General features: G+C 51.4%; 1 protein-coding gene across 3 annotated transcripts in view; it reads left to right on the top strand.

Annotated features, from left to right (window-relative positions):
* Positions 1–13976, top strand: part of kdm5bb (lysine (K)-specific demethylase 5Bb) — a 41939-nt gene that overhangs the window by 18676 nt on the left and 9287 nt on the right. For all 3 annotated transcript variants that reach the window (XR_004761437.1, XM_035381500.1, XM_035381501.1), the window contains exons 12-19: positions 240–421; positions 1040–1202; positions 2027–2146; positions 4311–4505; positions 5748–5929; positions 7093–7217; positions 7390–7540; positions 9730–9844. Coding sequence is in view for 2 of the 3 variants with exons in the window: in XM_035381500.1 (XP_035237391.1) it covers positions 240–421; positions 1040–1202; positions 2027–2146; positions 4311–4505; positions 5748–5929; positions 7093–7217; positions 7390–7540; positions 9730–9844 (1233 nt within the window). In the remaining variant the exon portion in view is untranslated. The remainder of the gene's footprint in view (positions 1–239; positions 422–1039; positions 1203–2026; positions 2147–4310; positions 4506–5747; positions 5930–7092; positions 7218–7389; positions 7541–9729; positions 9845–13976) is intronic.

Below are 13976 nucleotides of genomic sequence, written 5' to 3'. Positions count from 1 at the left end.
CTCCAGCCTGTGCTCTCTGTGTTCTCTAGCCTGTGCTCTCTGTGCTCTCCAGCCTGTGCTCTCTGTGCTCTCTAACCTGTGCTCTCTGTACTCTCCAGCCTGTGCTCTCTGTACTCTCCAGCCTGTGCTCTCTGTGTTCTCTAGCCTGTGCTCTCTGTGCTCTCCAGCCTGTGCTCTCTGTACTCTCTAACCTGTGCTCTCTGTGCTGGGACATCCTGACTGTGTTTCCTCACTGGCAGCCCTACCTGAGCTGTGGCTGGAACCTGAACAACATGGCGATGATGGACCCCTCTGTGCTGACGTACATCACCGCCGACATCTGTGGGATGAAGCTGCCGTGGCTCTACGTGGGCATGTGCTTCTCCTCCTTCTGCTGGCACATCGAGGACCACTGGAGCTACTCCATCAACTACCTGCACTGGTACCGCCCACTTCCAGCCGCAACCAATACTGTTTATCCTCCCCTGCACTGGTACCGCCCACTTCCAGCCGCAACCAATACTGTTTATCCTCCCCTGCACTGGTACCGCCCACTTCCAGCCGTAACCAATACTGTTTATCCTCCCCTGCACTGGCACCGCCCACTTCCAGCCGTGTGTTTCATGAGAAATAAAGCCTCCCCAATGTTCAGGGATGAGCCTTTCAACAGCCAGTCACTTTGTTTTGCAAATTATGACGTTGAGATGTATGTTGGCTAATGTGGCTAGAACCAATCAGATTGCAGGAAACCAGTTCCACAAACGGGTAGTTTCCCTTTCCAGATGCAAAACAGCACAGTCCGCTCCATTCTTTTTTGGTTTCCTTTCAATCAGCAATTTTAAGGCTGTATAGCAAAGTGCAGGGACTTTGATATAGCCAGATAGAGATTTAAATGAAAACGTACAAGACACTGTGACCCTCCGGGAGTTTTAGGTGACCTGCCCTAGAGAGTGGTGTGTTTGCATTAGATTCATAAAACGCACTGAGGCAGCTGCACAGAATTGGCTGATCGTGTCATGTTTGCGAGCAGAAATGAGTGTAAGCGTTGCGCTTCTTCCAGGGGAGAGCCGAAGACCTGGTACGGGGCCCCGGGGGCCGCTGCCGAGCAGCTGGAGGAGGTGATGAAGAAGCTGGCCCCCGAGCTCTTCCTCGCGCAGCCCGACCTCCTGCACCAGCTGGTCACCATCATGAACCCCAACACGCTGATGGCTCACGGAGTGCCGGTGTGCGCCCGATCGCTCCACAACATCGCTGAACACCGTTTATTTACCCCATTTATCAGTGCATGATCCAGTGAGAAATGCGCAGCACACACCTTTTACACACTTCAGAATTACACAGCCAGATAGTGACCGAAGCAATCCAGATTTAGTTCAGTGCTCAGCAGGAAAACGGTAGCGCCCCATTTGGGATTTGAACCTGCAACCACTAGAGTCACGAGTCCTGTTTCGTAGCCCTTATACTAGGGAGGTCGAATGTTGCCTGCAATGTAATCCCAATGGGAGTTCCACACACAAACTGAAAGCAAAATTGGCATCTGGGCTCACTTTAACAGGAAATATCCAAAATCGGAGTAGATAGAGCTATCAAATCATTTCAAAAGTGCACTGACAGTTCAGCAATGTAACTTGACTGCTTACCGGCATAGTGGGGTCATTATAAAAAATCTAACTACATTGAAGGTGTTATTACTCATTTCACCACAAGCAAAACTCACTGTGAAATGTTTCAGATGTTATTTGATTATACTGTAGCATTTATTTTCCTTCACATGCATGAAGAATAAACTGTCAAAATATGTTTTCTGAAAGATTACCAATACAGGTTTGACCTCCCTGCTTGCATCACCCTGCTGCTTGTGGCAGGTGCTTCAGAACATAGCAGATGTAATATTGTGGGCCCTTGGAAAGTGAACCATGCCATTGATGTGTAGTATTGTTTACGCTTGAGATACAGCACCGTTTCGGACACGACGATTGGATTATTCCAGTCTGGCCAGCGCTAACGCACTGTAATGACTAGTGTTCTCTCCCCTGTATGTGCTCAGATTTACAGAACCAACCAGTGTGCTGGAGAGTTTGTCATCACCTTCCCCAGAGCCTATCACAGCGGCTTCAACCAGGGCTTCAACTTCGCAGAGGCAGTGAACTTCTGCACCGTTGACTGGGTAACTCTGCTCGTGCTTCCTGGCGTGTGGCGTGTGTACTGCCTTACTTACTCCGACTCAGTATGGCCCTGTGTACTGCCTTACTTACTCAGACTCAGTATGGCCCTGTGTACTGCCTTACTTACTCAGACTCAGTGTGGCCCTGTGTACTGCCTTACTTACTCAGACTCAGTATGGTGTGTGTACTGCCTTACTTACTCAGACTCAGCGTGGTGTGTGTACTGCCTTACTTACTCAGACTCAGTGTGGCGTGTGTACTGCCTTACTTACTCAGACTCAGTGTGGCGTGTGTACTGCCTTACTTACTCAGACTCAGTGTGTGTACTGCCTTACTTACTCAGACGCAGTGTGTGTACTGCCTTACTTACTCAGACTCAGTGTGGCGTGTGTACTGCCTTACTTACTCAGACTCAGTGTGGCGTGTGTACTGCCTTACTTACTCAGACTCAGTGTGGCGTGTGTACTGCCTTACTTACTCAGACTCAGTGTGTGTACTGCCTTACTTACTCAGACGCAGTGTGGCGTGTGTACTGCCTTACTTACTCAGACTCAGTGTGTGTACTGCCTTACTTACTCAGACGCAGTGTGTGTACTGCCTTACTTACTCAGACTCAGTGTGTGTACTGCCTTACTTACTCAGACTCAGTGTGGCGTGTGTACTGCCTTACTTACTCAGACTCAGTGTGGCGTGTGTACTGCCTTACTTACTGAGACTCAGTGTGGCGTGTGTACTGCCTTACTTACTCAGACTCAGTGTGTGTACTGCCTTACTTACTCAGACGCAGTGTGGCGTGTGTACTGCCTTACTTACTCAGACTCAGTGTGTGTACTGCCTTACTTACTCAGACGCAGTGTGTGTACTGCCTTACTTACTCAGACTCAGTGTGTGTACTGCCTTACTTACTCAGACGCAGTGTGTGTACTGCCTTACTTACTCAGACTCAGTGTGTGTACTGCCTTACTTACTCAGACGCAGTGTGGCCTGTGTACTGCCTTACTTACTCAGACTCAGTGTGTGTACTGCCTTACTTACTCAGACGCAGTGTGGCCTGTGTACTGCCTTACTTACTCAGACGCAGTGTGTGTACTGCCTTACTTACTCAGACTCAGTGTGTGTACTGCCTTACTTACTCAGACGCAGTGTGTGTACTGCCTTACTTACTCAGACTCAGTGTGTGTACTGCCTTACTTACTCAGACGCAGTGTGGCCTGTGTACTGCCTTACTTACTCAGACTCAGTGTGTGTACTGGCTTACTTACTCAGACGCAGTGTGGCCTGTGTACTGCCTTACTTACTCAGGCGCAGTGTGTGTACTGCCTTACTTACTCAGACGCAGTGTGTGTACTGCCTTACTTACTCAGACTCAGTGTGTGTACTGCCTTACATACTCAGACGCAGTGTGTGTACTGCCTTACTTACTCAGACGCAGTGTGTGTACTGCCTTACTTACTCAGACTCAGTGTGTGTACTGCCTTACTTACTCAGACTCAGTGTGTGTACTGCCTTACTTACTCAGACTCAGTGTGTGTACTGCCTTACTTACTCAGACTCAGTGTGTGTACTGCCTTACTTACTCAGACTCAGTGTGTGTACTGCCTTACTTACTCAGACTCAGTGTGTGTACTGCCTTACTTACTCAGACTCAGTGTGGCGTGTGTACTGCCTTACTTACTCAGACTCAGTGTGTGTACTGCCTTACTTACTCAGACGCAGTGTGGCGTGTGTACTGCCTTACTTACTCAGACTCAGTGTGTGTACTGCCTTACTTACTCAGACTCAGTGTGTGTACTGCCTTACTTACTCAGACTCAGTGTGGCCGTGTGTGGGCTTGCGGGGGGTTCTGGAGGGTTCTAGTGAGGGTTCTGGATTTTATTTTATTATGAAACGTCTTTAAAACGGGCGTGTCTTAATGAAATGGTAATCTTTTTCAAGAGAACCTTGGAGAAATAAAGGACTTGGCAAGAAGGTAGTCAGTTCATACAAGCTGGCATGAAAACCATCTCAATGTTTGAAAAATTAATGAATAAGAACAGATTGAACAAAACCATTGAAAAACGCACAGAGGAAGCCCGGGAAACCATTGACACGTGATGATGTGTTTTAGGAATGGTTGAGGGGGCCCTGTGCTTGTCTCACCGGGCTCCCTGTGTTTTGCCGTCTCAGATGCCCCTGGGCCGGCAGTGTGTGGATCACTACCGGCTGCTGCACAGGTACTGCGTCTTCTCCCACGACGAGCTCATCTGCAAGATGGCGGCCAAGGCCGACTCGCTGGACGTGGTCCTGGCGTCCGCGGTTCAGAAGGACATGATCACCATGATCCAGGATGAGAAGGAGCTGCGTGACAAAGCCCGCAAGATGGTGAGTGTCATCCCCCCCGTCTGCCCCCCCCCCCCCCCGTCTGCCTGTCCCACGATCAGGGACAACACTCTACAACCTCCTTAGAAAAGTACACTATAAGAATCTGGTCACTCCTTAGTCTGTTTTTCATGGTTTGGCCTAGGCCCCTTAGTTCCTGTGAAGGCAAATCTTAATGCTACAGCATGCAATCACATTCTAGATGATTCTATGCTTCCCCAACAATTTGGGGAAGGCCCTTTCCTGTTGCAGCATGACAGTGCCCTCGGGTCAATATGGAAATGGTTTTGTCAAAAACGGTGTCGAAGAACTTGACTGGCCTGCACAAGAGCCCTGACCTCAACCCCATCTGACATGTTTTGGATCAGTTGGAAAGCCAGCTGCGAGCCAGGCCTAATTGCCCAATCAGTGCCCAACCTCACTAATGCTCTTCTGGCTGAATGGAAGCAAATCCCTGTAGCAACGCTCCAACATCCAGTATAAAGCCTTCTCAGAAGAGTGGAGGTTGTTCTAGCAGTGAAGGGGGGGACCAACTCCATATTATTGCCCATAATATTGGATGAGTCGTTTGATGTCAGGTGTCCACATACCTTTGGCCATATAGTGCATTTATAAATTGGAGCTGTTGGGTTTTGTTTGCATTTGAAGGTTGGAAAATGGTCTACATCCAGGGTTCCATCAACCAAATTGGGTGTATTAGTGCTAGACCAGTACAAAAGCCTCGGCCTGTGGGTAATACTGGGCACCCCTGGTCCTCTCACCATCATTCTGTGTATGCCTTTTTGATGTTCTTAGTTGCAGTGCTTAGTAGTACAATATTTTATAGTTCTGTTTGTGTGTGACTTAAATTTCAGTGCACTTTTTACTTGTCTCTTCTGTTCTGTATAACAAATCACATGCTCTGGACTGAACTTAATTCTGAAAGGTTGCCATTATTACTGCATTCTTCCCCTTTTTATCTTGATCTTTAAAATGTAATTAGCAGGTGTAGTGTTAGCGTAAACACAGGAGCAAGCAACAGCCTTATGGACTATCAGTCTATTGAGGCTCTATAGGGTGTCAACAGCCCTTTATACATGCTCTGTGCGTGTGTGTGTGTGCATTTGTATGTGTGTGCGTGCGTACGTGTATGTATATGTATGTATGTGTGTGTGTGTATGCTTGCGTGCGTGCGTGCGTGTGTATGTGTGTATGTATGTATGTATGTGTGTGTGTGTGCGTGTGTGTCCGTGTGTCTGTCCCCAGGGGGTGGTGCACTGTGAGCAGGCAGAATACGATCTCCTGCAGGATGACGAGAGGCAGTGTGCCAGGTGCAAGACCACCTGCTACCTGTCTGCCCTCACCTGTCCCTGCAGCCCTGGCATGCTGGTGTGTCTGCACCACAGCGCGGACCTCTGCTCCTGCCCCATGTTCAACTACACACTGAAGTGAGTGTGAACTGTTTGACCTGTACCCCCTTCCACACCAATAGCTCAATACTGTTTGACCTGTACCCCCTTCCACAGCTATAGGTTTACATTGGATAACCTGTACCCCCTTCCACACCTATAGTGTTACACTGGATGACCTGTACCCCCTTCCACAACTATAGGATTACACTGGATGACTTGTACCCCCTTCCACAGCTATAGCTTAACACTGGATGACCTACACCCCCTTCCACAGCTATAGGGTTACACTGTTTGACCTGTACCCCCTTCCACAGCTATAGGGTTACACTGGATTACCTGTACCCCCTTCCACAGCTATAGGTTTACGTTGGATGACCTGTACCCCCCTTCCACAGCTATAGGTTTACATTGGATAACCTGTACCCCCCTTCCACAGCTATAGGGTTACACTGTTTGACCTGTACCCCCTTCCACAGCTATAGGTTTACATTGGATTACCTGTACCCCCTTCCACAGCTATAGGTTTACATTGGATGACCTGTACCCCTTTCCACAGCTATAGGGTTACACTGTTTGACCTGTACCCCCTTCCACAGCTATAGGGTTACACTGGATTACCTGTACCCCCTTCCACAGCTATAGGTTTACGTTGGATGACCTGTACCCCCCTTCCACAGCTATAGGTTTACATTGGATAACCTGTACCCCCCTTCCACAGCTATAGGGTTACACTGTTTGACCTGTACCCCCTTCCACAGCTATAGGTTTACATTGGATTACCTGTACCCCCTTCCACAGCTATAGGTTTACATTGGATGACCTGTACCCCCTTCCACAGCTATAGGTTTACACTGGATGACCTGTACCCCCTTCCACAGCTATAGGTTTACATTGGATCACCTGTACCCCCTTCCACAGCTATAGGTTTACATTGGATCACCTGTACCCCCTTCCACAGCTATAGGTTTACATTGGATAACCTGTACCCCACTTCCACAGCTATAGGGTTGCACTGCTTGACCTGTACCCCCTTCCACAGCTATAGGTTTACATTGGATGACCTGTACCCCCTTCCACAGCTATAGGTTTACATTGGATGACCTGTACCCCCTTCCACTGCTATAGGTTTACACTGGATGACCTGTACCCCCTTCCACTGCTATAGGTTTACATTGGATGACCTGTACCCCCTTCCACAGCTATAGGTTTACATTGGATGACCTGTACCCCATGATGAACGCAGTGAAGCAGCGCGCAGAGTCCTATGACCAATGGGCCTCCAAAGTGACTGAGATCCTGGAGGCCAAACTGGACAAGAAGAGAAGTGAGTGGAAAATTTTCCCCAAAATGGATTATCACCGGTGGATAAATGGCGAAACCTTCTTAGCTTACTCCACTGGATTTATCTTTTCCAAATAACAAAAACATGGGACTCTCCCTGGAAATAAAAAAGCCCCACTCCCTAAGAACGGTCGTGTCTCCTGCCGGTCCCCCAGGCCTAGCTGTGTTCCGCTCTCTCATCGAGGAGTCAGAGACGAAGACGTTCCCGGACAATGACCTCCTGCGCCACCTCCGCCTGGTGACCCAGGACGCAGAGAAGTGCTCTTCTGTGGCCCAGCAGCTTCTGAACGGCAAGAGGCAAACCAGGTACACGCTACGTGCTCTACACAACACGCTACACGCTATACACAACACGCTACACGCTATACACAACACGCTACGCAATATCCACATGCTACACGCTATACACAACACGCTACGCAATATCCACATGCTTCACGATATACACAACACGCTACACACTATACACAACACGCTACACGCTATACACTACACGCTACACAATATCCACATGCTACACGCTATACACAACACGCTACGCAATATCCACATGCTTCACGATATACACAACACGCTACACACTATACACAACACGCTACACGCTATACACTACACGCTATACACTACACGCTACACGCTATACACTACACGCTACACAATATACACAACACGCTACACAATATACACAACACGCTACACGCTATACGCTACACGCTATACACAACACGCTACACAATATACACAACACGCTACGTGCTCTACACAACACGCTACGCAATATCCACATGCTACACGCTATACACAACACGCTACGTGCTCTACACAACACGCTACACAATATACACAACATGCTACACGCTATACACAACACGCTACGCAATATACACAACATGCTACACGCTATACACAACACGCTACGTGCTCTACACAACACGCTACACAATATACACAACATGCTACGTGCTCTACACAACACGCTACGTGCTCTATACAACACGCTACACAATATACACAACATGCTACACGCTATACACAACACGCTACGCAATATACACAACACGCTACGTGCTCTACACAACATGCTACACAATATACACAACACGCTATGCAATATACACAACACGCTATGTGCTCTACACAACACGCTACGTGCTCTACACAACATGCTACACAATATACACAACATGCTACACGCTATACACAACACGCTACGTGCTCTATACAACACGCTACACAATATACACAACATGCTACACAATATACACAACACGCTATGCAATATACACAACACGCTACGTGCTCTACACAACACGCTACGTGCTCTACACGACATGCTACACAATATACACAACACGCTACACAATATACACAACACGCTATGCAATATACACAACATGCTACGTGCTATACACAACACGCTACACGCTATACACAACACGCTACACAATATGCTACACAATATACACAACACGCTACACGCTATACACAACACGCTACACAATATGCTACACAATATACACAACACGCTACATGCTATACACAACACGCTACACGATATACACAACACGCTACACGCTATACACAACACGCTACACGCTATACGCTATACACAACACGCTACACAATATACACAACACGCTACATTACATTACATTACAGGCATTTAGCAGACGCTCATATCCAGAGCGACTTACACAACTTTTTTTTTACATAGCATTTTACATTGTATCCATTTATACAGCTGGATATATACTGAAGCAATTCCGGTTAAGTACCTTGCTCAAGGGTACAACGGCAGTGTCTTACCCGGGAATCGAACCTGCGACCTTTCGGTTACAAGCCCAGTTCCTTACCCACTGTGCTACACTCTGTCCTACACAATATAGACAACACGCTATGTGCTATACACAACACGCTGCATGATATACACAACACGCTGCACGATATACACAACACGCTACACAATATACACAGCATGGTACACAATACACACAACACGCTACACAATATACAAAACACGCTACATGCTATACACAACAGGCTTCACAATATACACAACATGCTACGTGCTATACATGATGCGCTACATGCTGTACACGACATGCTACACACTATACACAACATGATACACACAACACATCACGCACTGTACAGTACACACTACACACTCAACACGCTATGTAATACTCAACATGTTACATGTTGTAACCAACACACCACACACTATACACAACAGGCTATACACGACATGCTGCACGCTATACACCGCACACTACATGCCATACAAAACACACCACACGCAACACGCTACTTGTTATACCCAATCTAAAACTAAATCCCCAAACCCATTTGTTTCCTAATGATACTACATTCACTATTTCCCTCTTTCACCTACGACTTCTAGCTCTATGTTGTTAAATGATGTGTTTACCCTTGCTAATATTTACTCCTGTGGTCTGTGTATTTTACCTAACGAGTGTGTCCTGCTTCTCCAGGTATCGCACTTGTGGAGGGAAGTCTCAGAACCAGCTGACTGTGGAGGAACTGAAGTCGTTTGTCAGGCAGCTGTACAACCTGCCCTGCAGCATCAGCCAGGCCCCCCTGCTCAAGGTACGAGCACAGCCCGACTCCACACCTCTCTCCCTGCACAGCCCGACTCCACACCTCTCTCCCTGCACAGCCCGACTCCACACCTCTCTCCCTGCACAGCCCGACTCCACACCTCTCTCCCTGCACAGCTCGACTCCACACCTCTCTCCCTGCACAGCCCGACTCCACACCTCTCTCCCTGCACAGCCCGACTCCACACCTCTCTCTCTGTGCACAGCCCGACTCCACACCTCTCTCCCTGTGCACAGCCCGACTCCACACCTCTCTCCCTGCACAGCCCGACTCCACACCTCTCTCCCTGCACAGCCCGACTCCACATCTCTCTCCCTGCACAGCCTGACTCCACACCTCTCTCCCTGCACAGCCCGACTCCACACCTCTCTCCCTGCACAGCCCGACTCCACACCTCTCTCCCTGCACAGCCCGACTCCACACCTCTCTCTCTGTGCACAGCCCGACTCCACACCTCTCTCCCTGTGCACAGCCCGACTCCACACCTCTCTCCCTGCACAGCCCGACTCCACACCTCTCTCCCTGCACAGCCCGACTCCACACCTCTCTCTCTGTGCACAGCCCGACTCCACACCTCTCTCCCTGTGCACAGCCCGACTCCACACCTCTCTCCCTGCACAGCCCGACTCCACACCACTCTCCCTGCACAGCCCGACTCCACACCTCTCTCCCTGCACAGCCCGACTCCACACCTCTCTCCCTGTGCACAGCCCGACTCCACACCTCTCTCCCTGCACAGCCCGACTCCACACCACTCTCCCTGTGCACAGCCCGACTCCACACCTCTCTCCCTGTGCACAGCCCGACTCCACACCTCTCTCCCTGCACAGCCTGACTCCACACCTCTCTCCCTGCACAGCCCGACTCCACACCTCTCTCCCTGCACAGCCCGACTCCACACCTCTCTCCCTGCACAGCCCGACTCCACACCTCTCTCCCTGCACAGCCCGACTCCACACCTCTCTCCCTGCACAGCTCGACTCCACACCTCTCTCCCTGCACAGCTCGACTCCACACCTCTCTCCCTGCACAGCCCGACTCCACACCTCTCTCCCTGCACAGCCCGACTCCACACCACTCTCCCTGCACAGCCCGACTCCACACCTCTCTCTCTGTGCACAGCCCGACTCCACACCTCTCTCTCTGTGCACAGCCCGACTCCACACCTCTCTCCCTGCACAGCCCGACTCCACACCTCTCTCCCTGCACAGCCCGACTCCATACCTCTCTCTCTGTGCACAGCCCGACTCCACACCTCTCTCCCTGTGCACAGCCCGACTCCACACCTCTCTCCCTGCACAGCCCGACTCCACACCTCTCTCCCTGCACAGCCCGACTCCACACCTCTCTCTCTGTGCACAGCCCGACTCCACACCTCTCTCCCTGTGCACAGCCCGACTCCACACCTCTCTCCCTGCACAGCCCGACTCCACACCACTCTCCCTGCACAGCCCGACTCCACACCTCTCTCCCTGCACAGCCCGACTCCACACCTCTCTCCCTGTGCACAGCCCGACTCCACACCTCTCTCCCTGCACAGCCCGACTCCACACCACTCTCCCTGTGCACAGCCCGACTCCACACCTCTCTCCCTGTGCACAGCCCGACTCCACACCTCTCTCCCTGCACAGCCCGACTCCACACCTCTCTCCCTGCACAGCCCGACTCCACACCTCTCTCCCTGCACAGCCCGACTCCACACCTCTCTCCCTGCACAGCCCGACTCCACACCTCTCTCCCTGCACAGCCCGACTCCACACCTCTCTCCCTGCACAGCCCGACTCCACACCTCTCTCCCTGCACAGCTCGACTCCACACCTCTCTCCCTGCACAGCTCGACTCCACACCTCTCTCCCTGCACAGCCCGACTCCACACCTCTCTCCCTGCACAGCCCGACTCCACACCACTCTCCCTGCACAGCCCGACTCCACACCTCTCTCTCTGTGCACAGCCCGACTCCACACCTCTCTCTCTGTGCACAGCCCGACTCCACACCTCTCTCTCTGTGCACAGCCCGACTCCACACCTCTCTCCCTGTGCACAGCCCGACTCCACACCTCTCTCCCTGCACAGCCCGACTCCACACCTCTCTCCCTGCACAGCCCGACTCCACACCTCTCTCCCTGTGCACAGCCCGACTCCACACCTCTCTCCCTGCACAGCCCGACTCCACACCTCTTTCCCTGCACAGCCCGACTCCACACCTCTCTCCCTGCACAGCCCGACTCCACACCTCTCTCCCTGCACAGCCCGACTCCACACCTCTCTCCCTGCACAGCCCGACTCCACACCTCTCTCCCTGCACAGCCCGACTCCACACCTCTCTCCCTGCACAGCCCGACTCCACACCACTCTCCCTGCACAGCCCGACTCCACACCACTCTCCCTGCACAGCCCGACTCCACACCTCTCTCCCTGCACAGCCCGACTCCACACCTCTCTCCCTGTGCACAGCCCGACTCCACACCTCTCTCCCTGTGCACAGCCCGACTCCACACCTCTCTCCCTGTGCACAGCCCGACTCCACACCTCTCTCCCTGCACAGCCCGACTCCACACCTCTCTCCCTGCACAGCCCGACTCCACACCTCTCTCTCTGTGCACAGCCCGACTCCACACCTCTCTCCCTGTGCACAGCCCGACTCCACACCTCTCTCCCTGCACAGCCCGACTCCACACCTCTTTCCCTGCACAGCCCGACTCCACACCTCTCTCCCTGCACAGCCCGACTCCACACCTCTCTCCCTGCACAGCCCGACTCCACACCTCTCTCCCTGCACAGCCCGACTCCACACCTCTCTCCCTGCACAGCCCGACTCCACACCTCTCTCCCTGCACAGCCCGACTCCACACCACTCTCCCTGCACAGCCCGACTCCACACCACTCTCCCTGCACAGCCCGACTCCACACCTCTCTCCCTGCACAGCCCGACTCCACACCTCTCTCCCTGTGCACAGCCCGACTCCACACCTCTCTCCCTGTGCACAGCCCGACTCCACACCTCTCTCCCTGTGCACAGCCCGACTCCACACCTCTCTCCCTGCACAGCCCGACTCCACACCTCTCTCCCTGCACAGCCCGACTCCACACGCCCGACTCCACACCTCTCTCCCTGCACAGCCCGACTCCACACCTCTCTCCCTGCACAGCCCGACTCCACACGCCCGTCTCCACACCTCTCTCCCTGCACAGCCTGACTCCACACCTCTCTCCCTGTGGGACTGGAGTTTGAGAACATTGCTGTAACATCAGTCAGTCTAGCCAAGATTGTTTAAAATAAATAAATAATTTCTTATGAACAGCTTGTTATTTTTCCACAAACTATTCGTAAGTATAGGGAATGATGCATTTATAAACAAGGGCGAATCCTCAATAGCTGTGACCGCACACGTGCATGCATCTATGTGTGCATGCATCCACGCGCACACCCTCACACAAACGCATGACCTCTTCTTTGGCTCATGACCAACCTTCCACAAAATCTTGTGCAAATCTGTGAATACATTCAGGAGTTATGCGTCTTTTTGTGATAGGCCACGCCCATCGCCACACCCCCTCTTGGTCAATCGGCCTGAAAGTTACTCAGCTCTACCTTCGGTCATGACCAAGCTCCATGCCAAATTTCAGCCTCCTGGGGCGAAAACTGTGGCCTCTACGGGGTGGGACACTTTTGTGGACCAACTGACCAACCAACCGACCGACCGACCGACAGACAGAGCTATAGAGCTGCGATCGCAGCTAGAAATGTATTGTGTCGAGAGTTACAGACTCAGTTATGTTACATAAGATCTATTCAGTTTTACTGCAGATCTCCCCATAAAACAATGGAGTAAAAAATGTGATGAGCATATTTTAATTTGGAGAAAGGTAAGCGATAAAAGAGAACTTTAGAATTGTTTTCTTCACAGCTGTGAGTATGGCCAGAATAATGTATTAAAGGTGAGAAGAGATTGGCTAACGGCTCGCTCTGTGACTGTAGTGATTGGCTAACGGCTCGCTCTGTGACTAGTGATTGGCTAACGGCTCGCTCTGTGACTGTAGTGATTGCCTAACGGCTCGCTCTGTGACTGTAGTGATTGCCTAACGGCTCGCTCTGTGACTGTAGTGATTGGCTAACGG

This window comes from Anguilla anguilla, chromosome 11 (assembly GCF_013347855.1).
Source record: "Anguilla anguilla isolate fAngAng1 chromosome 11, fAngAng1.pri, whole genome shotgun sequence".
Classification (NCBI taxonomy): Eukaryota; Metazoa; Chordata; class Actinopteri; order Anguilliformes; family Anguillidae; genus Anguilla; species Anguilla anguilla.
This window is presented reverse-complemented; position numbering and strand designations above follow the sequence as displayed.